The sequence below is a fragment of the Rhinatrema bivittatum genome, chromosome 9 (genome assembly GCF_901001135.1).
Source record: "Rhinatrema bivittatum chromosome 9, aRhiBiv1.1, whole genome shotgun sequence".
Lineage (NCBI taxonomy): Eukaryota > Metazoa > Chordata > Amphibia > Gymnophiona > Rhinatrematidae > Rhinatrema > Rhinatrema bivittatum.
This window is the reverse complement of record NC_042623.1, coordinates 126283397-126308337: the sequence shown is the minus strand read 5'-3', so window position 1 is coordinate 126308337 and position 24941 is coordinate 126283397. Positions and strand designations below refer to the sequence as shown.

Here is a 24941-nt window from a genome sequence, read left to right as displayed (position 1 = left end):
AACTATTTCAACCACCTGCATTGCACAGCTTTCTGATCACAAACTGGATATTTACTTATCCCCCAGATTAATGGGGGATAGATAAATATTTTCTGTCCCTGTGTTAGATCTCTACCCATCAAAATACCTTTAAAAATAGCTGCAATTAATTTCTTAACTAGGAAAAACTTTTTCTCACCTGGAGTGAACAACCAGGATGCAAATTGTTCCCTGTATCATGGTTTTGAAAATGTATACAATTAGCAGTGCCTGAAATCCATGGACACTACCATACGTAATGCTTGGGCAGGATCATGCTCCGAAAGCACAGTAGCCTGATTCAAATCATCAATCAGGGATGTTAAACATGCTTATGTTTCTAGAGTCCAATTAATTAGTGGTCCTCCCTTTGAATTTGTTAAAATTCTATAAAGAGGTGCCATTTTCACTGAAAAATCCTGTACAAACTTCTACCAAAATTTAAAAATCCAGTGTTGATTATAATTGCTTCAGTGTGGATGGAGGTTGCAGCTGAAGCAATTATTCTTTAAAGCTAGTGGTCAGATCTTTGCCTGCCTTTGATATTGTGAATCCCCAAAAATCCACCACACATTTTCCCTTAGAAGATTTTTTAAGGGAGACAACATATCCAGCATCTCTGAAAATTAACCAGATTTGTGATAAAAGTTTCTAAATGCTCAATTTCAGTGTGATCAGTGATATAGGTATCATAAACGTAAACTGCAACATTAGGAAAGTGTTTTAAGAGGTTTGTCACATCTACTGAAAAATTAGCTAGAGAGTTCAAAAAACCTTGTGGGAGGAGCGTCCAGACAAACTGGGTGCCACCCCAAGCAGGAGAGTCCAGGCAAACTGGGCGCGTCCAGACAAACTGGGTGCCACCCCAAGCACAGCTGACAACTTGTCAGCTGTGCTTTGTATAACCCAAAGCCCATTAGACAAGTTCAATGTAGTTTTATAGGTATACCTTGGAAGTTGTAACAATATACTGCTAGAATGACAGTTCTGTATGCCAATTAACGGTGTTACCCAGTTTACCTCCCTGTAATCTAAAGCCATTCTCCAAGCCCCATCTGGCTTAGGGACTGAAAAAACACTAATATTCGTAGGACTAAATGTTTGGATCAAGACCTCTTGTGTGATTAAATCATCAATAACCTTTTGTATAACAGGTATGGCTAGGTGATTAACTTTAAATTGCTTCTCTCTTAGGTAACTCTGTGCATGTAGCTATATGTATAGGTTCAGTCTTGCGATGTCCTGCCTGATTTTCCCAGGCTTGCCATAAGTCCATATATTGGTATAACAGTTCTTTCAATTTCTGTTTACCATCAGGGGAAAAATCAGAGGTATTAATCAGTCTTTTAATTACTGGGGTATCCTCTTCTAGTCAATGTCAGGGAAAACAAGTAATTTCTGCCATTGTATCATATTGTCCCAAAGCTGAATGATTCTCATATTTACAAGAAAGCCTGTTCATGTCACAGTCTATTATTCTTCACTAACAGTCTTTTCTGGTGTAATTTTAATTTTCTGGACCTTTGCAGTAGGTTTGGGACCAGTGCTTCCCTGTGTACCTATCTTTGGACCTATCTTTGGGGATGGTTTGGTTTAATTTGGACTAGTAGAAGCGAGCTGTTGAATTCTGGTTTGGGTTCCCGGGGGACGATTATCTGAATATCATCACCTGTACGTTGGAAGCTGGTTCCCAGGATTAGCTCCGTATCGCTGGAGGGCATATACCCTAGGGCAAAGATCATATCTTGGTGAGGGTTTTATTTCAGATATACCTCCTCCTTGCAGTTTAATCTCACGGGGCCGGTCTCTAGGCTCCCTGGGCTGTCAGTCATACGACACTTCTGGCTTCACTCCTTGCCACCGATCTTGCCTTCTGGGTTGATTATTATGTCCCCCAGATCCTGATCCCTCCCTGGGACCCTTGCCATGAGAGCGACCCAAAGGGTCAAGGCCAAAAATGTGAAATACTTCTGACAGTATTTGTTCTGTGTGTCCTGCTTTTTCTACATCTGTGACATATATTCCTCGAGTCTCCTGTTTATTTCTGCTACCAGATGTGGAGAAGCTATTATACTTCTCAATATATCCCAAACCATTCCAAACTTCCTTGGGTAAATATTAGGCCCATTTTAAAGGCTACACCTAGCCCATTCTTCTGATATAGTGTTCTTAGGATGTCAAGCCTGGAAACAGGAACTACACCCATTGACTTTGTATATAAAGCTGAAATGGCTGTTTCCCACGTAGGAGCTTCTGACGGAGTTAGCGCACATGTGCTGGGAACCAGTGCATTAATTATTCTCCGCCTGATATCAGGATTATTAGCACTTACCTTCAATTCCAGCAATTAAACTGCTTAGCCTTACCACAATATTCCTAATATTAGTGGGTGTTGAACCAATAACAACCCTTATTTGAGTTATAGGTAATGTGGCAATTAAAGCCGGTGCTGCAGCATGTCTGATAACAGCTGCTCCTTCTACAGACCTCATCTTATCTCCTGTAATACTTCTCATTAATGCTATTTCAGTTTTACACTGGTTAGCATTTAAATTAGCCACCTCAACAGCTGTAGCTGAGGAGTATCCTTCTGAAATAGGATCTTCTGGTGTCCAAGGTTCTCTAGCAATCGGTCTGTGCCTGTTAATTGAGGCAGGGATTTCTAATGCTCTGCTGAGCCAACCTGACACATTTGGTGCCGTAGCAGTAATTATAGAATCGTCTATTTACTTGTCTATCTACTATTCTCCAAGTAGGTATTTGTAATTGGACAGGGGACTGCTGAGCAGTATCTTGGATATGTAATTCATCAGTTAAATACCGCTTGCCTGTACCACATGCTGAATTCTAAAAGTAATATTTTCTTGATCACCTAAAACTGGATAGCTTTGCACAGTGACTTCTAGTTGAAATGCCAGCCAGCCCCTGAATTGTTGAGCCATTATTTAGGGCTTCTACCCTATGCTAGGTTCCTAAGTTTTTAAGAAAAAGAGCTCCTTTGAAATTTTAACTTTGATTGAGTAATGAGTAGTCCCATCTGGGATGCCAAATTGTCTCTGTTCTTTTCTGATAGTGGAGAGATGTTATTAACAGTGTACCTGTAAAAGATTACTCTCCTGACATTAGAAAACCATGTCACATAAGTTAATACATTAGTGTTCCTAATAGTTAATGCATTTATTGAGCTCAGTTAATTATTTATGAGAACAGAGCCACTCAAATTACTTGGTCAGAAAAATATTCTCAGAAGAATATAACTTTTATTTTACATGAGGAAAATATATAATCAAGTTGAATTGATCTAATCAAGTCATCAAGTCGTATCAAGTTGTCAGTTCAGATAAATTCAGATTGTTCAGATCAAGTCGGTTAAGATCAAGTCATGTGATACAAAAATGAAATTCAAAGTGATTGCTTACCAAAGAGTTAAAAATTCTGCCAGAGCCTCGGGCTTGCCGTAATCAGAATAGAATAGCAGCCATGCCAAGTATCCGGACCGTAATATATATAGACTCTCTTTACTGTGGACTTCTAATAGTTTACAGTGAGCCCATGATTGCCTGAATTAGAAATCTTATAACCTCTTAAGTTATTAATCCACTAAATGAACAAGAAAATATAGTTATAAAATACATCAAATACACTATGTCAAGACACCTGTGTGCTTTGATCTAGAATAATATTTCTATCTAATTGACAAAAGAGCATATGATTTCACTTTTCTAATTCTTAATACCTTCCTTTCTCCCTGGAGAGTTGACTTTCTTGCTAAAGCTTAAGTTCTGGGAGAGACTGAGAGGCCTAAGAGGCAGTGTGCATGTTCTCGCATGTTCAATAAAGTCTTTACTGAGCTCTCAGAGCTGAGTCTGTGATGATATCACACATGCATAATGGCTAATTCATCCTGCTGTCTATGAAGAGAGCTTTTTACAGGTAAACAAACTTTCTTTCCCAATAGAGAATATTAATGATGCATCAGTGTAAAATATCCTGAGAACCAGTTCAGAATTTACATTTTGGGAATAGTTTGACTAATTTGACGTTCTGTTGCATAACTAATTCTCTTGTATGCAGGACATAACCACCAACACAGAGGCTTTTATACTGGGCCAAAAATATTTTGTGGTAACAAAACTTAAAGAATGTACTTTTAGTTATATTTTGAGAGTAATTACTATAAATTTTCCATGGGGACAGTTCACTGAACCTCCCTCTCCCACCAAAATGAACTCGCTCACTACTAGCACTACAGGGAAGAAGTGTCCCATATTGAAAATTAAGAGGTAACCTTACCCACTCTTATGCCCTTCCTTCCCTGGCAGAAGGAGATCAGTATTTTTACCTGCATTTGACTCCTCTTCCAGTATCAGCTTGATGTGTGAATGAGTGGGGCCATGTAATCTCACAAGATCCACTTATTTATGCCACAAGTTCAAATGCACAGAATTCCCTTCATGCACAGAATTTTATATTCATTGTGCTGAATTTGGTGTGGGGATCATGAAACCACGATATCTGTCTCATTCCCATGTAGGCCAGAAGAGGAGGGATGCAGCAGCCTGGGTCCCGTGAGTGAAGGAAGAGGGAGGGACATGGTAGCTGATAACATGTGAAGGAAGAAGAGAGAGCTCTGATTGGGAAGGAGGGTCAAATACCAAGCAGAGGAGGAAGAGCAAGCTTTGGGATGCAGGGTCAAGTCTGGGAGAGTTGAATACAGAGAGTGTAGGATGGGGGAGGCGGGCAGGAAGAGAGAATTGGGGATAGGAATAGAGAGAGAGAACTGGGTGGCATAGATAAGCCTTGGAAGAGGGAGGAAGAGAGGGATGAGGGATCAAACCTGAGGAAGAAGAGTGAGCTTGGGTCGGTGAGGAGGGGAAGTGCTGGAGAGTGTTTCAAGTCTGGAGGGAGTAGGCCAGGCCTCCTTATGTACCTGTACAGTACTCCTGGGGAAATTTTGCACATTAACAAATTCAGAGTCTGAGTAGTTTTGTTCCGTACTACATTTTAAATTATTGCTCAGTGATTATATTGTTTTGAGAAATGAGGTATATAAAATTTAGAAGAATTTTAAAATAGAGTGATCAGAATTCCTCCAGGTGTACACTCAGGTTAAAAAGTGCTGCTCTTCTCCTGCCAGTGGGAAGGAGGGAGATTAGGATCATGCAAAATATATTTTGGTTTTGTATGAGGCTTGAGCCAATTTGAAAGTGTGCCATGAAATAAAATAATGTTGAAGTACTGACCTTAGGGGTAGGGTAAGAGATATCAGCTAGGAGGGGAAAGATAGAGGAAAGAAAAAGAAAAAAGGGGGAAGAGAAGGGGGATGTAAGAGAAGGGATTAACTGTGGGAAGGTAGAAGGGGGATTGATTGGCTACATATTTGTATATCATCCACCTGAGATCACTTCCCACCCAAAAAACCCATAAAGACCAAAATACATTATACAGACACCCAAGCAAGGTTGGAAAATATTAAATACAATTAATGAGTTGAGTATTCAGACATAGCTGGCTAAGTAAATTAGCCCGATAAGATTTATCGGGCTAACTTAGCTGGTATATTCAGTGATGTGGCTGTGTCACTGAATATATCTAAATAATTTTAAAGTTAGACAGATATGAAAACCAGCTAACTTTAGACCTGTTTAATAGCAGGTCTAAAGTTAGCCCAGTACCTTATCTGGGTAAGTTTGACTATCACTACTTATCCAGCTAAGTTAGACAGATAAGTAGCTCCCTCCAGTTACGCCCCCAGAAAGCCTCTTGTTTTTTTTTTGATCCGGCTAGATTTTAGCCGAATAATGACTTAACCAGCTAAAATCTAGCTGGATAAGAGGCTGAATCTATCAAACCTTGCCATTTAGATGGATAACATTATATTTTAAATAGTTTTGGAATATGTCTCTATTATTTAATATGGAAAATTATGCAAATGTGCCACTGAATTTTGAAAACTTTGCTGCAGAACCTTCCCCTGATTTGCTTCAGGAAACTGGAGGAGATCCAGCAAAAGTGTTGAAGGAAAATCAGTTGCAATAAAGGATTAATACAGCCCGGCTACCAATATGTTTCCTAAGGTATGCATGGCTGCACAGTCTTTCTCCACCAGCCATACACACACCAGACGTTTGGCTATGCAGGACCCGAAAGAGGAGTGCAAGGAGTTCATCCTGCAGCTTTTAACCACCCTGTTGTAGCATCTATACTAGCACCATGAACAGGTTCAGCACTTACAGACTGGAACTTCTCTCTGCTGCTCTCGTGATGCACAAGATCAGCAAACAGGAAGTGCTAGCTCACAAGCTTTGAACCTGTTTGCAGTAGTGGCACAGACATAAGAACATAAGAACATGCCATACTGGGTCAGACCAAGGGTCCATCAAGCCCAGCATCCTGTTTCCATCAGTGGCCAATCCAGGCCATAAGAACTTGGCAAGTACCCCAAAACTAAGTCTATTCCATGTTACCGTTGCTAGTAATAGCGGTGGTTATTATTATCTAAGTCAACTTAATTAATAGCAGGTAATGGACTTCTCGTCCAAGAACTTATAAGAACATAAGAAAATGCCATACTGGGTCAGACCAAGGGTCCATCAAGCCCAGCATCCTGTTTCCAACAGTGGCCAATCCAGGCCATAAGAACCTGGCAAGTACCCAAAAACTAAGTCTATTCCATGTTACCATTGCTAATGGCAGTGGCTATTCTCTAAGTGAACTTAATAGCAGGTAATGGACTTCTCCTCCAAGAACTTATCCAATCCTTTTTTTAAACACAGCTATACTAACTGCACTAACCACATCCTCTGGCAACAAATTCCAGAGTTTAATTGTGCGTTGAGTAAAAAAGAACTTTCTCCGATTAGTTTTAAATGTGCCCCATGCTAACTTCATGGAGTGCCCCCTAGTCTTTCTACTATCCGAAAGAGTAAATAACCGATTCACATCTACCCGTTCTAGACCTCTCATGATTTTAAACACCTCTATCATATCCCCCCTCAGTCGTCTCTTCTCCAAGCTGAAAAGTCCTACCCTCTTTAGTCTATACTAACTGCACTAACCACATCCTCTGGCAACAAATTCCAGAGTTTAATTGTGCGTTGAGTAAAAAAGAACTTTCTCCGATTAGTTTTAAATGTGCCCCATGCTAACTTCATGGAGTGCCCCCTAGTCTTTCTACTATCCGAAAGAGTAAATAACCGATTCACATCTACCCGTTCTAGACCTCTCATGATTTTAAACACCTCTATCATATCCCCCCTCAGTCGTCTCTTCTCCAAGCTGAAAAGTCCTAACCTCTTTAGTCTTTCCTCATAGGGGAGCTGTTCCATTCCCTTTATCATTTTGGTAGCCCTTCTCTGTACCTTCTCCATCGCAATTATATCTTTTTTGAGATGCGGCAAACAGAATTGTACACAATATTCAAGGTGCGGTCTCACCATGGAGCGATACAGAGGCATTATGACATTTTCCATTTTATTCACCATTCCCTTTCTAATAATTCCCAACATTCTGTTTGCTTTTTTGACTGCCGCAGCACACTGAACCGATGATTTCAATGTGTTATCCACTATGACGCCTAGATCTCTTTCTTGGGTAGTAGCACCTAATATGGAACCTAACATTGTGTAACTATAGCATGGGTTATTTTTCCCTATATGCATCACCTTGCACTTGTCCACATTAAATTTCTTCTGCCATTTAGATGCCCAATTTTCCAGCCTCACAAGGTCTTCCTGCAATTTATCACAATCTGCTTGTGATTTAACTACTCTGAACAATTTTGTATCATCTGCAAATTTGATTACCTCACTCGTTGTATTTCTTTCCAGATCATTTATAAATATATTGAAAATTAAGGGTCCCAGAACAGATCCCTGAGGCACTCCACTGCTCACTCCCTTCCACTGAGAAAACTGTACATTTAATCCTACTCTCTTTTTCCTGTCTTTTAGCCAGTTTGTAATCCATGAAAGGACATTGCCAACTATCCCATGACTTTTTACTTTTCCTAGAAGCCTCTCATGAGGAACTTTGTCAAATGCCTTCTGAAAATCCAAGTACACTACATCTACCGGTTCACCTTTATCCACATGTTTATTAACTCCTTCAAAAAAGTGAAGCAGATTTGTGAGGCAAGACTTGCCTTGAGTAAAGCCATGCTGACTTTGTTCCATTAAACCATGTCTTTCTATATGTTCTGTGATTTTGATGTTTAGAACACTTTCCACTATTTTTCCTGGCACTGAAGTCAGGCTAACCGGTCTGTAATTTCCCGGATCTCCCCTGGATCCCTTTTTAAATATGGGGGTTACATTAGCTGTCCTCCAGTCTTCAGGTACAATGGATGATTTTAATGATAGGTTACAAATTTTTACTAATAGGTCTGAAATTTCATTTTTTAGTTCCTTCAGAACTCTGGGGTATATACCATCCGGTCCAGGTGATTTACTACTTCAGTTTATCAATCAGGTCTACCACATCTTCTAGGTTCACCGTGATTTGGTTCAGTCCATCTGAATCGTTACCCATGAAAACCTTCTCCAGTACGGGTACCTCCCCAACATCCTCTTTAGTAAACACCGAAGAAAAGAAATCATTTAATCTTTCCGCGATGGCCTTATCTTCTCTAAGTGCCCCTTTAACCCCTCAATCATCTAACGGTCTAACTGACTCCCTCACAGGCTTTCTGCTTCGGATATTTTTTAAAAAGATGGCTAGCAGCTATGAAATGGGCTTCCACTGTTCACCGTGACTGAGGGTGGATGATGTTTGGAAGAAGTTGGAAGGTAGGGGAGAAATGCTGTGGCAAGAAAGACAGGGAGAAAATGCTAGATTGAGAGAGGGGAAAAGAGGCAGGGTGACAAATGCTGGTGCGAGAAGGGAGGGGACAAATGCTGGATTGGGAAAAGGAGAAAGATGGGATGGGAAGAGGACAAATGTTGGGGAGGGGGAAGAGATAGGGGCATGCTGAGGAGGAGAAGTGGGGTACAATTGGTGGGGTGGAAAGAAGCAAGAGAAGAAATACTGAGGAAGGGGGTGGGGAAAGAGGCAGGAGGCATATACTGGGAAAAAGAAATGGATGATTGGTGAGGGCAAAGTGTGTAAGGTGTGGAAGGATAAGAAAGGTATAATTGGGATAGTATTTGAAAGGCGGAATAGGAGAAGGAAATGGAGGAGATGGGAGGCAAAGAAAAGGAATAGAAAGGTAGGAGAGCAGAAAATAGAGAGTAGAGAATGGTTAGAGAGCTGAAAGATGTGAGAAAAGCTAAGGAAGATTGTCAAAAATGATAATGGAGAAGAGGAGGAGGAGGGAGAAAGATGGAATTTGGGTCCCCAGAAGTGGCAGCGGTATGTGGCAGCACTATGGTAGAAATGAGTCATGGTCTGGAGTAAGCAGGTTGTGCTATAAATAGCACAAGTTGGGGGATAGGGTTGGGGATCCCTTCTTACCTGTACCCCTACCTCATTGGCAAAGTTATGTGCTTGCCTGAAGTACACACATGTACGTGCTCCAGAAAATATCAGGATGGCCATTCCCCGTAACAGTTTAAAGAAGTGACTTTGGGTGCCCAACTGCCTTTCACTAGTCAAATCAAAGCCTGGCACCCAGAAAAACGATTGAAATGAATTGTAAAAAAAACATTATTGCAAAAAAAAGACCAAGAAATTAGTCAATAGCAAAAAAAAAAAAAAAGCGGTCAGGCAAAATGTATTTAAATTATAATTGGATTATTTAGTAATAAAAAAAATGCTTGCAGCTTACTTTGTATATTGTGTGTACTGTCAATGCTGAACACTTTTTAAACTTTTCAATCTTGTTTTTCTTCATGTCTGTCTGGTGAATTTCAGGGGCCTACAGAGTTTACTGGCTCCTGTCCTTGCAAACATTCTCGAGGCGGATCAAGAAAAATGTTGGGGTTTTGACCAGTTTTTTGCAGAGACCAGTGACATACTCCACCGAATAATAATCCATGTGTTTTCACTGCAACAGATGACATTACACAAGATTTATATCCAGAGCTACAATACGTAAGGATTCTCAGTTCTGTCTACACACATTGTTACTAATGAAATGATTCCAAGTCATATAAATTTAGCTAGATTAACTGATTTTTTTTCTGATTTCTAATTTTCATATAGCTGGGAATGCTAATTTATTTTTGCTCGAATAGAGCCTGAATCTTCGTAAACCCTTCTACTACTAGCATTTATTCTTGTCTATATAGCATATATAAGGTAATTTACATTTGGGAAAGTGTGACCGCCTCTAGTTTAAGCTTAACAAGCTCTAGGCAGTATGATCTGACAGTCCCAGCCATTTTAGGTGGGCAAACAGGTGACTGTGTTTACCGCATGTGGCACTCTGTTTACAGCACTCAGAGTACTTTGCATTAGTACAGTGAGACAAAATTATTAACAAGCTTATTCATGAAAATGTAAATAGAGATGCAGAATACTGTGTGAGCAACCAGATAGGCAATTGTTACCTCTACCTCCTGTTTTACCACAAATCTTACTTGGTCTCTAATCATCCCTATCCCTTGCTCAGATCACTTCTCTCTATCTGTCAGGCTTCAGTTCTGCACTGCTTCTCTTTCTGCAGCCTCTGCTGGTAGGAGATTCTCTGTTGGGTTCAGTTCTGATGTTAAAGCAATGAAATACTGCCTTTCATAGTTTTTGGTTCCTCTCCCAGCTTTAGGAAACTACTCAGGACAAAACGACTTTAAATGCCCCTTTTTAGTCTGTTTACTCCCTTTTCTCTTGACTTGATAGATAAATGGACTGAGAGCCTTTTAATGATACCAAGATGGCCTAAAAGATTCTAAACATATGCAACATTTTTAATTTTTGTACCAGAGATGGGTAGAAATATTACAATCAACATTTAACTTGGGTATTAAAGCTTCTCCTGAGTGCAATATTGGATCAAAAATAAGAGAAATGAAGAAAATTGCTTGAAGTTTTCCAGTGCTTGATGCAAGTAGGACTCAAAAAGTCCCATTGTTTTAAGTTAGCCGTAGCAATTATACCATTAAGTCCATGACTAGAAAATATAAATTAGTTTCACACAAAGTACAATTAAATGAGGTATTATATGCTTGTATAAAATGTAGCATAGCTGGGTTTTAAAAAGTTTGGACAAGTTCCTGGAGGAGAAGTCCAGTAACTGTTATTAACCAAGTAGACTTAAGGAATAGCCACTACTTATTACCGGCATTGGTAGCATGATATTTATTTGCTGTGTGAGTACTTGTAACCTGGATTGGCCACTGTTGGAAACAGGATGCTGGGCTTGATGGGCACTCGGTCTGACACAGTATGGCAATTTGTTATGTTATGTTTTTACTTGGTTGGTAACGGTTTATGGACTTTTCCTCCAGGACCTTGTCCAAACCTTTTTTTAAACCCAGCTATATTAATTGCCGTTACCACATCCTTTGGCAATGAATTCCAGAGCTTAATTGTGCGCTGAGTGAAAAAGGAATTTCTTCAATTTGTTTTAAACATGCTGCTTAGTAACATCATGGGTTGTCCTGTAATAATGTTATTTTTTTGAAAGAGTAAAAAATTGATTTTCATTTGCTTATTTCACTCCACTCATGCATTTGGTATCTCCCCTCAGCTGATTCCCATCTAAGCGAAAGAGCCTGAACCTCTTTAGCCTTTTCTCAAAGGGGAACCATTTCATTCCCTTTACCATTTTGGTCACCTTTCTCTGAACCTCTTCCAATTCTGCTTTATCTTTTTTTGCAATGACAGGCCTTGGCAGAGGGCCAAAGACCAAGGTGCACTCAGTAACTCAGTATGCTTGCACTCTGACTCTGTTGTGCAATGGCAAGGCACCTATCTCTGGGCCTGATGTAATAAAGTGGGCATTAGACTGTGCTGAAATTTAGCACACAGTGATTTAACCTGCACAGGGAAAAATCTAACTCTAGTTATAGTAAGCAAACTAGTATGCTAGTGCACTGGGAATTTAAATCCCAGTTAAAACATGCACTCTACTTTTTCAATAGGCTGAGTGCACGTTTTAACTCAGAAAAGGGGGCTAAAGAGGTTAGTGGGGAGGAGCTGGATCCGACGCTGCAGAAAAGAAAGCACAGGGCAGAGAAAAAGCTGCCTTCCCCTCCTTTTTATGCACAGAAAGCTTGCTTTCTGTGTTTTCTGGGATTAAAAAATGATTTATGTACACACAAAATACTTTCACACCGAAAATACCTTTTGTGCAACTCGTATTTCATGAGCACAAAGTACGTTTTCTTCAGTTAAATCCCAACTACAGGTCCATGCATCAGAACGCCACCTCCGACTAGGGGTTAAGTTTCCAGCATCAAGAAAGCACAAGTCAGCATATCTCTCTGCATTGGAGATGTAATAGCTAATGCTATCATTAACATAAGATTTGCAAGAGAGGGCACTAATCTGTACACACATTGTTGTATGCTCACTTTTTGTTCCCAATACTCCATGCCATATTGTCAGTAACATTTCTGTACAACTTACTGTGCGCTCTGTCGTATGCACCTTATTTTATTAGCCCCTCTGGGAACTGTGAATAGTTCCTCAGCAGCATCTCCTGCCTTGCCCAGCTCAAGAAGCAAAACTGGGCCCAGGAATCTGCATGGCAGTGCATATCAGTGCCATTGAACCATCAGGCTGACCCTGAGCTCCTTTGTTGTACTGTGCACTCAGTTACTTGATCTCTACAATATGCTTTCTGTCTTTGTGATTTTTTTTTTTGCAGAACTAGCGTATTCCATGATTTTATCTTCAAACAAACAAAAATCCAATCACAAAATCAAGAACTGATCTATGAGGGGAGGATTTTGTTGCTGGAGCCCACCCAATTAGCCCAGCATTTTCCCAAGACCTCTGAAGAAAGTCCCATCCTAATAGTGAGCCGGGAAATTGTGAACACCATTGGATTAACCTATGACGAAAGTATGTCTGAGTTTCTCATTGGGAATCTTTTTATCCTGTACATACTGTAGTTTGGATTAGCATATTTGTATTATTGTAGGAGCTTTCCCAAGTTTTTCTGAAGAATTTCATTTTAAAAGTGTTCATAAATGTATTATAAATTGTGCTTGAATGTTTCCATTTGATGAATAACTTATTCTTCCATTTCAGCTTGTATAGGGGAGTCATGTTCTATGTCAGGGTAGGTGCCTTGGCTGCCTGTTCCTATTAACATTGACAGTATAGGTTATGGTACAGCATTGTGTAATTAGTTTCTGGAAATCCTTCAAGGGGAAGGATTCAGAAATGACCCTTTTCTGAGTAATACACAATTATTGGTGAAGGGTTTTTAAATACTATTTCTCTGCTAATAGCGGACAAGTGACATCTAACATTCATGTTCCACTGACTGCTTTTTTTCTAAGAATAATTATATTAATATTATTTTTAGAATGAATTCAGTGTGTGAAATTAGCTAGTCACACAAAGCAATGTGTATCCTGTCATGTGAAGAAATGTCAAATTTTCAGAATATCTACTTCATTCTCAAGTAATTTGTGGATGAGATTAAAGCAACCTGAAGCACATCTCTACTATCCACGTAAATCAGGGATGTTCCAGGTCGGGCAGGAGGCGTTTCCGGGAGGAGCAAAGTTAGCTCCCTATCTTACGGTGCTGGCCGAAATTAAAATGTGCGGCTTGGCTGCACATTTTATTTTCTGTATCACGCGGGAATAACTAATAGGGCCATCAACATGCATTTGCATGTTGCGGGTGCTATTAGTTTCAGGGGGGTTGGACGCCCTAATTTGCATGTTCTTCCCCCCTGAATCGCGCGCCCAGGAGAGTGCCCGCTCTCCCGCGACTTTTACTGAATCGGCCTGTTAAGTGGCAAACTCTGGTTGTGCCACTGACCTGTCCTAAAATTAGCCACTGAATCTACCCTGCTAGTTACCCAGATAGGTTTATCCCGCTATCTAGCTGAGCCTCTCAGCAGCTGAATATTGGCCCCTGTTTCACTAAAATGGAAGAATCATAAAGACTAGGGATGTGCAGCCGGAAGAATTATTTTTTTTTTGTCTTGTTTCATTTTTATTATTGATTTGGGGTTTTTTGGGTTTGTTTTCATTTTAGTGCGCATTAAGGGGCAGATTTTTAAAGTTACGCGCGCCGGCTAGCACGCACAAATGTACACCCGATTTTATAACATGCGCATGCTGCCGCATGCATGTTATAAAATCCGGGGTCGGCACGCACAAGGGGGTGCACACGTGCACCTTGCACGCGCCGAGCCCGAGGGGAGCCCCGATGGCTTTCCCTATTCTCTCCCCTGCAACTTCCCCTCCCTTCCCCTATCTAACCCACCCCCAGCCTTAACTAAATCCCCTCCCTACCTTTGTTCCAAAAGTTACGCCAGCTGCCAGCTCGCCATGCCCCGGCACAAGCTGCTGTGCCAGAGCACTCTGCCCTGCCCCCAACCCGCCCCTTTTTCGAAGCCCCGGGACATACACGCTTCCCGGGGCTTGCGCGTGCCGCCAAGCCTATGCAAAGTGGGCTCGGCGCGTGCAGTGGTAGGTTTTCGGGGATTACGAGCGTATCTTACAAGTGTAACCCTTTGAAAATCTACCCGTTTGTCAAATTAGTGTACACTAAAAACAGAAACAAAAAAAATGAATGCACATCCCTAATAAAGACTACGCTTAAGGCAAGTTATAGCTGTAATTTTCCAACTGATTCAAAGTGGGTGAAACCTTTTAGTACAGTGGTTCCAAATGTGGTCCTTTTGAACCCCAAAGGACTGGCTATCAGGATAAACAAATATTCAAGTTACTTGATTACTAGAGCAAATGTATCAGAGTATTCATTATGGATATCCTGAAAACCAGACCTTTGGGGCTTGATAAAGGACTGAATTTGAGAACCACTGTCCTTGTATGGTTGATCCTTAGAGTAGTTTGTATATAGTAAGGGCATTTTAGGACTCTGAACAGTTAAGGAATCTAGCATTTGTGATCTTTTACTAGCTTCCTGTAATGAGGAGTGTTAGAGTCCATTTTTCTCTTTTGAGTTAACCTGTTTTCTCTATAGAGAAGCAAGATAAATCAACCGTACAACTTAGTGACATCAACCAACAGTGCAAACACTGAGCATTTCTTAGTAAGTTATAGAAAAGTTTAAAAAGCTTAATTTCACACATGTGAGACATCTTCCCCTCCTGCTGCTATGCGGAGTATCCTCAGTCCTTTTTGGCTTGCAGACCTTATTGGCTATGTTGCATGTCTCTATTTTGTGGGTAATGTGGGGCCATGCAGGCTGCATTAAATGACTGCCCATGCTGCACCATCAGGTTGCGAAGAATGTGGGAGAAGAGCGAGTCTCTATTGCCATGGCTTTATATGTGTCTTGTGATGCAAAGCAAGTGTTTTTAAAAGTGGCAGCTGGCTGTAGTAGCAGGAGAAGCAGTGGGAGTTCTTGCTACTGCCACCACCATTCAAGCCCCATTTCTGCTGGCGGAAGGAAACAAGGCAGCCGTGTTTCTGCTTCTACCACTCGTCCCATCTCTGCCGATGGGAAGAGCTTCTGGAATCCCTGTTGCTGCTTCTGCCGCTTGTCCCCCATCTCTGCTGGCAGGAAAATTGGGAGTCCCTGCTGCTGATCCCCATTCTCTGTTGGTGGTAGGAGCAACCTGAATCCATACTGGTGCCGCTGGTTGGAGGAGCAGCAGGACTCTCTGCTGCTGCTGCCACTGCTCATTGCCATCTATGTTGGCAAGAGAAGCAACGAGAGTCTATGCATCTGCCACTGTTCCTCTCACCTGCTGCAGAAGTATGTGAAATACTTGTGAGCCTGTGGGGGAGGCAGAGACGATACAGGAAACGCGCCTTTGTGCCTTGTTTCTAGCTAGTACTTTCCAACTTGTTTTTCTTGTTGCTTTAAAACAAGTTTTTCAGCACTTTACTAAGTTTATTAAATTTTTTGACTGCAGTTGTTGAGCCCTAGGACCCTTCTGTTTTCTTCTGTTGAGGCCCATTTAGCAACTTTGGTCAGCTTTTCTCTTTCATCATAATTCCATCTTTTGCTTCGGCTACATTCCTCACCGTGGCAGAGAAGAAAGCCAATGGCTTCAAGTGGTGCCTAACATACAGTTGAAAGATGTCTATTGCTGAGCATCATGGAGATTGATAAGATATTTTGGTTTTGAGCATGATGTCTCTAAAACAGGGCCAAGAGCCATCAAATGCCAAAAACTGAACATCTTTAACATCTTTGTTTTGGTTCTAAATTACAATGCACTCTTATTGGGACCAAAGGCATCAACATCTCATGACCTAGAAGCCACATTGTCCACTAGTGGCAAGTCAGCATCCTTGAAACTGATAGAAACATGATGTAAGAAAAGACCATATGGCCCATCTAATCTGCCAATTAGCTTTATAAATTCCTATCACTCCCTTAGAGGTACCTAAGGCGAGGTCCAGGAGCCTTCCTGATCTACTTGCTGTACAAGGAGGATTCTCACAGGACAAGCAGGATGGTAGTCCTCACACATGGATGACATCATCAGGATGGAGCCCAATCACGGAAAACTTCTGTAAAAGTTTCCAGAACTTTGACTGGCCCCTACTGGGCATGCCCAGCATGGCACTAACCCTGCAGCCAGCAGGGGTCCCCCTTCAGTCTTCTTTTTTCCGCGCAGCAGTAACCTTGCGGTTTAGGAGCTCTGAAGAGATTCCTGACAGGAATTTTCCTCACGGAATTATCTACAGTTAAATTGCCCCACAGGGGTCCCTCCTCTAACTTTTTTCTAGCTGCGGTACTCCGGTAAGTTTTTTGACCTTTTTCCGTCGATTACCATAGAGTTTGGCCGTCGACCGTACCGCGGCTCAATTTTTTTCTATGGCCATGGCGTCGGGGTTCCGTCAGTGCCCGGACTGTACTCGCACCATGTCTATCACAGACCCCCATGGAGTCTGTGTAATGTGTTTAGGCCGTGAGCATGATGTCCTGACTTGCATTAAATGTGCCCGCATGACACCTAAGGGTCACAAGGCCAGAATGGAGAAGGTGGAACTCCTCTTCCGTGCTCAGACCCCGACACCGTCCATCGCATCGATGTCTTCGGAACCAGCACAGTCGACTTCGCACCAGCATCGACCACCGACCGGTGACTGACCGCCATCGATGTCTTCACGGCCGTCGACACCCTCTACTCCCCCTCAAGATCGAGGGGATCGCAGGGAAAAACATCGCCATTTACATTGTAAGACTCGGACCGTCAAGGGAGCGAAATCATCGACCGAGCCACCGTCGAAGAAGCCCCGTCCAGGAAAGGCACCGCTCCCTTCGTGCGACAGGGTCATCGAGGCCACCCTCACCCATTCGGGGTTTGGGAGTCACGATTCCGCCTGTAAAGGTGGTCCCTCCGACTGTGCCTCTGCCTCCCTCTTCTGTTCCGGAGCTGGGGCTGCTTGCTCCAGGTCTCCGAGAAGAACTGGACCAGGAGGCCATTGACAAGGCGATGCAACGTCTCCAGGTTCCTCAGACACTGGCACCGACTGTGGAACCAGTCATCAACCCGATTCCCGCAGTGCTGGCACCGCTGCTATCCCGGATGGAGGTGCTGATGGCCGCCCTTCCACCGATGGATCCCAGGTCTCCGATGGCTTCGGTGCCCTCCCTGTTGACAGCTTCATTGGGAGGAGAAACACCGTTCCGCATTCCTCCATCGGGAGTTTTGCCTCAGCCATCGATGCCAATTCGTCCCTCGCCACCAATTCATCCATCGGTGCCGATACATCCATCGGCGCCATCGATGCCTTCGATGCCGGCACCGATGCCTTCCATGCCATCATCGGTGCCCCCGGGGATTCCTTCGATTTTCTTGGAGCCTCGCCCGGGGCCTTCAGGTATTCAACCTCCTTCTCGTCCTACAGGTCAGTCTGCTGACCCTTATGACACTTGGGGTGATGATGCTTCAACAGACAACGATGACTTACCTTCGCCACCTTCTCCCACTGAAAGTAGGAAGCGTTCTTCTCCAGAGGAACTCGCTTTCATAAATTTTGTGAAGGAAATGTCTGAGTTGGTTCCCTTTCAACTTCAGATGGAACAGGATGACAGGCACCAGATGATGGAGTTACTCCAATTCCTGGATGCCCCCAAGGTGATTACCTCTATACCCATTCACCAAGTTCTTCTGGATCTCCTCAAAAAGAACTGGGAAAATCCTGGATCAATTGCTTCAGTACACAGAAAGGCTGACACTACTTACTTAGTGCAATCAGCCCCAGGTTTTCAAAAATCCCAGCTCGACCACCACTCAGTTGTGGTAGAGTCGGCTCAAAAAAGGGCAGAAAGGTCGAAACCTCACTCATCTACCCCACCTGCTAAGGAACAAAGGTTTCTAGACAACGTTGGTCGAAGAGTGTTCCAAGGGGCCGTGCTCATCTCCCGAGTTGCTGCTTACCAGCTTTATATGACCCCACATAATAGGGTCATCTTCAAGCAGATACAGGACCTTTCTGAGTCCCTCCCTGAACAATTCCAAGACCAGCTACAAACCCTTGTCAACAAAGGATTTGAGGCGGGAAAACATGAGATTCGAACATCTTATGATATATTTGACACCTCTACCAGAGTGTCTGCAGCTGCCATTTCGGCAAGACGGTGGGCTTGGCTCAAATCTTCTGACCTTTGCCCAGAAGTACAAGACCGGCTGTCTAACCTACAATGTGTAGGAGACAATCTGTTTGGTGAACAGATCCAACGAATGGTGGCTGAATTAAAAGACCATCATGAGACCCGTAAACAGCTCTCCTCAATGCCTTCAGACTTCTCCTTAAGATAGCCCTTCAGGAAGGACTCTAAGAAGTCGTTCTGCCGTCCAAGGAAGACCTATCCACCACCAGCCAGGTCCCGTACTACGAGATCTTATCAAAAGCCTCAGCCTCGCCAAGCCCGAAAGCAAAAGCCACAAGCAACTCCCTAGCCAGGACCTGCTTCCGGTTTTTGACTTCTGCTTGGAGAGCAACAGCCAGATTCCTCTGCCAAGCATACCAGTGGGAGGTCGACTGTGCCACTTTCACAACATGTGGCAGTCAGTCACAACCGACCAATGGGTACTGACAATCATTGCTCAGGGTTACCACCTGAACTTTCTCGCCCTGCCACCGGACTCCCCACCTCTACAGACATGGAGAACATCCAAACACTCCATTCTTCTGGATCAAGAGGTCTTCCGCCTTCTCCAGTCAAGAGCAATAGAACCCGTTCCGCATTCGCAGCAAGACCTAGGGTTCTATTCCCGGTACTTTCTGATCCCCAAAAAATCGGAAGGAGTACGTCCAATTCTGGACCTACGTGCTCTCAACAAGTACCTCCAGCGGGAAAAGTTCAAGATGGTAACCTTGGGATCTCTTCTACCTCTTCTACAAAGAGGAGACTGGCTCTGCTCTCTGGACCTCTAGGACGCATACACACATATTGCGATAACTCCATCTCATCGCAAGTACCTGAGGTTTTTAGTAGGCCCCAAGCACTATCAATACCGAGTGCTCCCGTTCGGCCTAGCGTCTACACCACAAGTATTTACCAAATGTCTTGTGGTGGTCGCAGCTTTCCTCAGGAAAGAAGGTGTTCACGTCTACCCCTATCTAGACGACTGGTTAATCAGGACTCCAACCCAGCAAGCTGCTTGGTCGTCCCTCGATTTGACTCTACGCACTCTAATTTCTCTAGGATTTCTCATCAATTACGAAAAATCCTTTTTAGTCCCATCTCAAACCTTGTCGTTCATTGGGGCAGACTTGGACACCTTGCAGGCAAAAGCCTTTCTGCCACAACAATGAGCGCTGACGCTCGTATCTCTAGCTTACCAGTTGCAGTCTCAGCAAACAGCAACAGCTCTCTGATTCCTTGTCCTTCTAGGACACATGGCGTCCTCAGTCCATGTTATTCCAATGGCCCACCTGGCCATGAGACTCATGCATTGGACTCTGAGGTCACAATGGATTCAAGCTGTTCAGCCTCTGTCGATCATTGTCCACATCACCAACCCACTCCGTCTGTCTCTGGCCTAGTGGCAAGATCAGTTTAATCTCCTCCGGGGACTGCCCTTTCAATTAACAGATACTCAAGTCATTCTCACCACCGACGCTTCCAACCTCGGGTGGGGAGCCCACGTGGACGATTTGCAGACACAAGGGTCTTGATCTCCAGAGGAAGCCAAACACCAAATAAATTTCCTGGACCTTCGACCAATGCGATATGCTCTCAGGGCTTTTCAGGATTGCCTATCAAATCAGGTCATCCTGATTCAGACGGACAACCAGGTGGCCATGTGGTACATCAACAAACAAGGAGGCACAGGCTCCTTCCTTCTGTGTCAGGAAGCTGCGCAGATTTGGGCGGAAGCTCTCTCCAACTCGATGTACCTCAAGGCCACCTACTTGCCGGGAGTGGACAATGTACTGGCAGACAAGCTAAGTCACGTCTTCGAACTGCACGAGTGGTCTCTCAACCCCTCGGTAGCAGCCTCAATCTTCCAACAATGGGAATATCCTCAGACAGATCTCTTTGCGTCCCCTCAGAACCACAAAGTGGACAACTACTGCTCTCTCATTCGCAGCAAAGACTCTCAGCCCAGAGATGCATTCTCCCTCTCATGGGCAACCGGTCTACTCTAATCATTCCCTCCACTTCCTCTTCGCTCGAAGACCCTAGTGAAGCTACGTCAGGACAAGGGAACCATGATCCTGATAGCACCTCACTGGCCACACCAAGTGTGGTTTCCCATACTCCAGGATCTCTCCATCTGCAGGCACATTCCCTTGGGAAAGGACCCGCTCCTGATAACTCAGAACGACGGGTGTCTGCGCCATCCCAATGTTCAGGCCTTGTCTCTGACGGCATGGATGTAGAAAGGTTAATACATCAGCCACTTAACCTTTCAGATCCAGTTTCCCGTGTCTTGATTGCTTCACGGAAGCCTTCCACGAGAAAATTTTACTCCTATAAATGGAAAAGGTACACATCATGGTGCACCTCTCAGTCCCTTGATCCCTTTTCCTGTCCAATCCCAAGGTTTTGGACTATGGCATTTGTCAAAGTCAGGTCTTAAGACATCTTCCATCAGAATGCATGTCATTGCGGTAGCCGCCTTCCATAAAGGTGTTGGGGATGTCCCTATTTCGGTACAACCCCTCGTAACATGCTTTTTGAAGGGCTTGCTCCACATCAAGCCACCTTTACGTCCTCCGGCCCCTTCTTGGGACCTTAATCTGGTTCTTGGTCGGCTCATGAAACCACCATTCGAGCCTCTTCACTCCAGTGACCTAAAATATCTCACATGGAAAGTGATTTTCCTTTTGGCTATCACCTCAGCTCGCAGGGTTAGTGAGTTACAGGCCCTAGTTACCTATCCGCCTTACACTAAACTCCTGCAGGACCGGGCGGTACTCCGCACTCACCCTAAATTTTACCTAAGGTAGTTTCGGAGTTTCACATTAATCAATCCATCATACTACCTATCTTCTTTCCCAGGCCCCATTCCAATCCAGGGGAACAGGCTCTGCATACCCTTGACTGCAAACAGGCTCTAGCTTTCTATCTATACCATACAGTTGCCCACAGGACGAGCACTCAGTTATTAGCCTCTTCCACCCCAACAAATTAGGGCAACCTGTGGGTAAGCAGACTCTCTCCTCCTGGTTAGCGGACTGCATATCTTTTTGCTATCAGCAAGCAGGCATTCCTTTTCAAGACCGTGTTGAAGCACATTCTGTGAGGGCCATGGCGACTTCAGTAGCATACCTTCGATTGGTGCCGCTTCCTGACATTTGCAGGGCTGCCACCTGGAGTTCCCTCCATACTTTCGCAGCCCACTACTGCTTGGACAAAGCCGGAAGACAAGATTCCATCTTCAATCAGTCTGTCCTGCGTAACCTGTTTCCAACGTGACGTACCAACACCCTTCCAGTGCCCGGTGGGGTTCAGGATGCCCTCTACCAAATTCCACCCCAGTTGTTGTGCCTGATGCATGCTGTTGGGTACATTTAGTGCATGTTCAGACATCCTCAGCTCGGTACTCACCCATATGTGAGGACTACCATCCTGCTTGTCCTGTGAGAAAGCAAATGTTGCTTACCTGTAACAGGTGTTCTCACAGGACAGCAGGATGTTAGTCCTCACGAAACCCGCCCGCCGCCCCGCGGTGTTGGGTTCGTAACGTTTTATTTTTCGGCACTGCCTGTAGCTTTCAAATAAGACTGAAGGGGGACCCCTGCTGGCTGCAGGGTTAGTGCCATGCTGGGCATGCCCAGTAGGGGCCAGTCAAAGTTCTGGAAACTTTGACAGAAGTTTTCCGTGATTAGGCTCCATCCTGATGATGTCACCCATATGTGAGGACTAACATCCTGCTGTCCTGTGAGAATACCTGTTACAGGTAAGCAACATTTACTTTCCTCAATATTAAGTTCAGCTTTGAGGAGTTATAAACATCAAATATCCTGCAAAGGCGCTAGAGTATAAGCATCAGTTTTCAACAGTGCTTGAGGATGAGAGTAGAAGACTGAGGCTGTTGCCTTGGCCACCTCCTAATGGCTGTGTTCAGAGGTGAACTCAGCTTCTGATTCTGTGATTAAGCTGCAATGATCTCCTGGAGTCTAAGCCATTGCTACATTATTATTATTATTTGTATAGCAGTACCAGATGTATGCAGCATTTTACTGGCACACATAATGAGCAGTCCCTGCTTTTTGAAGCTTACAGTCTCAAAAAGACAGACCAGAAACATAGGCAAAATATATTACAGGGAGAGGAGGACCAAATTGAAACAGCAGGCCAGGTGGAAAGTGACACAGTTTGTGAGTGAAGTAAGGTAAGCAGACTTTGATATGGAAGAAGAGTAGAGCCAGAGTATCCTGGTAGTGGGGAATATAGTACTGTAGGAGAGGTTGCTATAGCTATCTGAGTAATGTGTGAGAAACGATACTTGCATAACAGAGTTGCAACTGAAGGAAAACCAAGTCTATTAAAAGGTGGAGAGAGACAGAAATGAGATGGCTGAATTTAAGAAAGTATGTTGGATGCAGAAAGGATATTCTATATGGAAAGTTATGGATTGTAAACAAAAAGAAAATTAGTTAGCACTGGAAGTAGCACCAAGGAGGAGATTCTCAGAGAAAGAGAAACACAGGTATGCAGAATAAGTGGGTGTAATTTTGAGGAAGGGGAAAGATTTATTGAATGGAGTTGCAAGGAATTAGGCGTCTTAGAGGTCTGTATGATTAAATAGCTAGTAAGATGAGTGGGACTATAGACTGTATAGGTGGGGTTCATTTGCGGACAGAACCATTTAATCTAATTGTGAAAAACTGCAACAACTTGAGATTCTGGCCCAGAAGCAATCTCTATAAAAGAAAATAAGATGGGTGGGTGCGTAAAGATAGGGTAGGAAAGGAGCAGGATAGGTTACATTTGGGTTTGAAAGCAGCTATGTAAAGGCTCCAGGTCTTGACTAAAAGACTTGTAAGAAACAATTGTTTAATCCAGGTATAAAACAATGCAATTGCAAAAATGTATCACAAAACAAAGGCAGATTCACTATAGCAGCCTTCAGATAACTACTAAATCTTTAAATTGTTGGAAACTCTCATCACTAGAGAGAATGAAGTAGGGCCAAGTTGGGCTTCTAGAAGTATTTTCATGTATTCAGTGTAACTATTTGATGTATTGATTTTGTTTAATTTGCTATATATTTATATTGCATTTGCTATAATTATTTATTGTATTTTTAATTGTAAACCACTTTGGGTTGTTCTTTGGTACATGGAAAGAGGATTATAATATACAAAATAATATAATATAAATCAGTTACGTAGCTGAAGTCAGTTGTCAGTCCAGTGGAATCCTTTACACCTAACATCTTCCTGAGTTACCCAGGAGGATGTCTTCTCCCATATTGTGTCCCTTCTACTATCTGCATCAGCAATTTTTGAACAGGAGTTGGATAAGAGTGTTCTTGAAGTGCTCTCGTGATATCTCAAGCACATAAATGTGCAGCAACAAGCACATCTGCTTCAATTGTGGCACCAACAGAACCAATTCTCGAGCTGTTTGCCAAGGCACCAAACAGTTTGGTGCCAACATCAAAACCACACACCATGATGACTCTGATGCTGTTTGTGTCGATTCATAGCCATACAGTCTCTGAGGGGGAAATTTTTCTAGTAGTTCAACAGTTTTCGGTTCTGAAGCCAAAGCACTTTGTATATGGGTGTATCCTTTGAGGCTGAGACTTTAAATCTAGTACCACATCAAACTTCTGAATTACTCATAGTATCTGAGTTTGAAGAATCCTGGAATCTGCTTTTTAGGTCCAGCTGCTCAGACTTAACAGGAGTAATCTCAGACCTCTCATAAAATTCCTTTCCTTTGCAGACTAGGAATATATCTCCTCCAAAAGATATCTTTTTCAGCTTTTGTGCAGGAAATGAAGCAGCAGTTTAGGTTAAAGGTAGAAGATAAACCCATGGCATCTCTTTTCTTCAATTTCTCAGTCATCCTAAGGAGTTGGCATCAGTTCCTATCTACTAGCTTCAACAAGAATAGGGTGGAAAACCCTATTCACTGTACTTAATATCTGCCTTCCTTCCTCCAGTAAGTAGCATGTCCAAGAACACTCTTGAAATCAGTAAAGTCTACCTACCACACCAATATGGGGTTGCTGAATCCACCTGAAAAGGGCTCATTCTTTCGTGTTCCCAGGATGTGAGACAAAGACCTTAGCCCTTTACAGGAGAGATTTTTTTCAAATGCTATGCTTAATTCCCACATAACATCAGATCAAATCTTCATAATACATACCATATTACAAAGAATACTGAGGTTATCCACATTTTTCCCTCTGAAGACTTGAGGACTTTATTCACTTAGTGAAGCAGAGAAGGAGTGTGTGTAAAGCA

The 24941-nt window shown here is 43.1% G+C and overlaps 1 protein-coding gene across 5 annotated transcripts in view; it reads left to right on the top strand.

Moving 5' to 3' along the window:
- TBK1 (TANK binding kinase 1) overlaps positions 1–24941 on the top strand; it is a 185095-nt gene that overhangs the window by 72300 nt on the left and 87854 nt on the right. For all 5 annotated transcript variants that reach the window (XM_029616461.1, XM_029616463.1, XM_029616462.1 and 2 more), the window contains 2 exons: positions 9868–10047; positions 12764–12960. In XM_029616461.1, coding sequence (XP_029472321.1) covers positions 9868–10047; positions 12764–12960 — 377 coding nt within the window. The remainder of the gene's footprint in view (positions 1–9867; positions 10048–12763; positions 12961–24941) is intronic.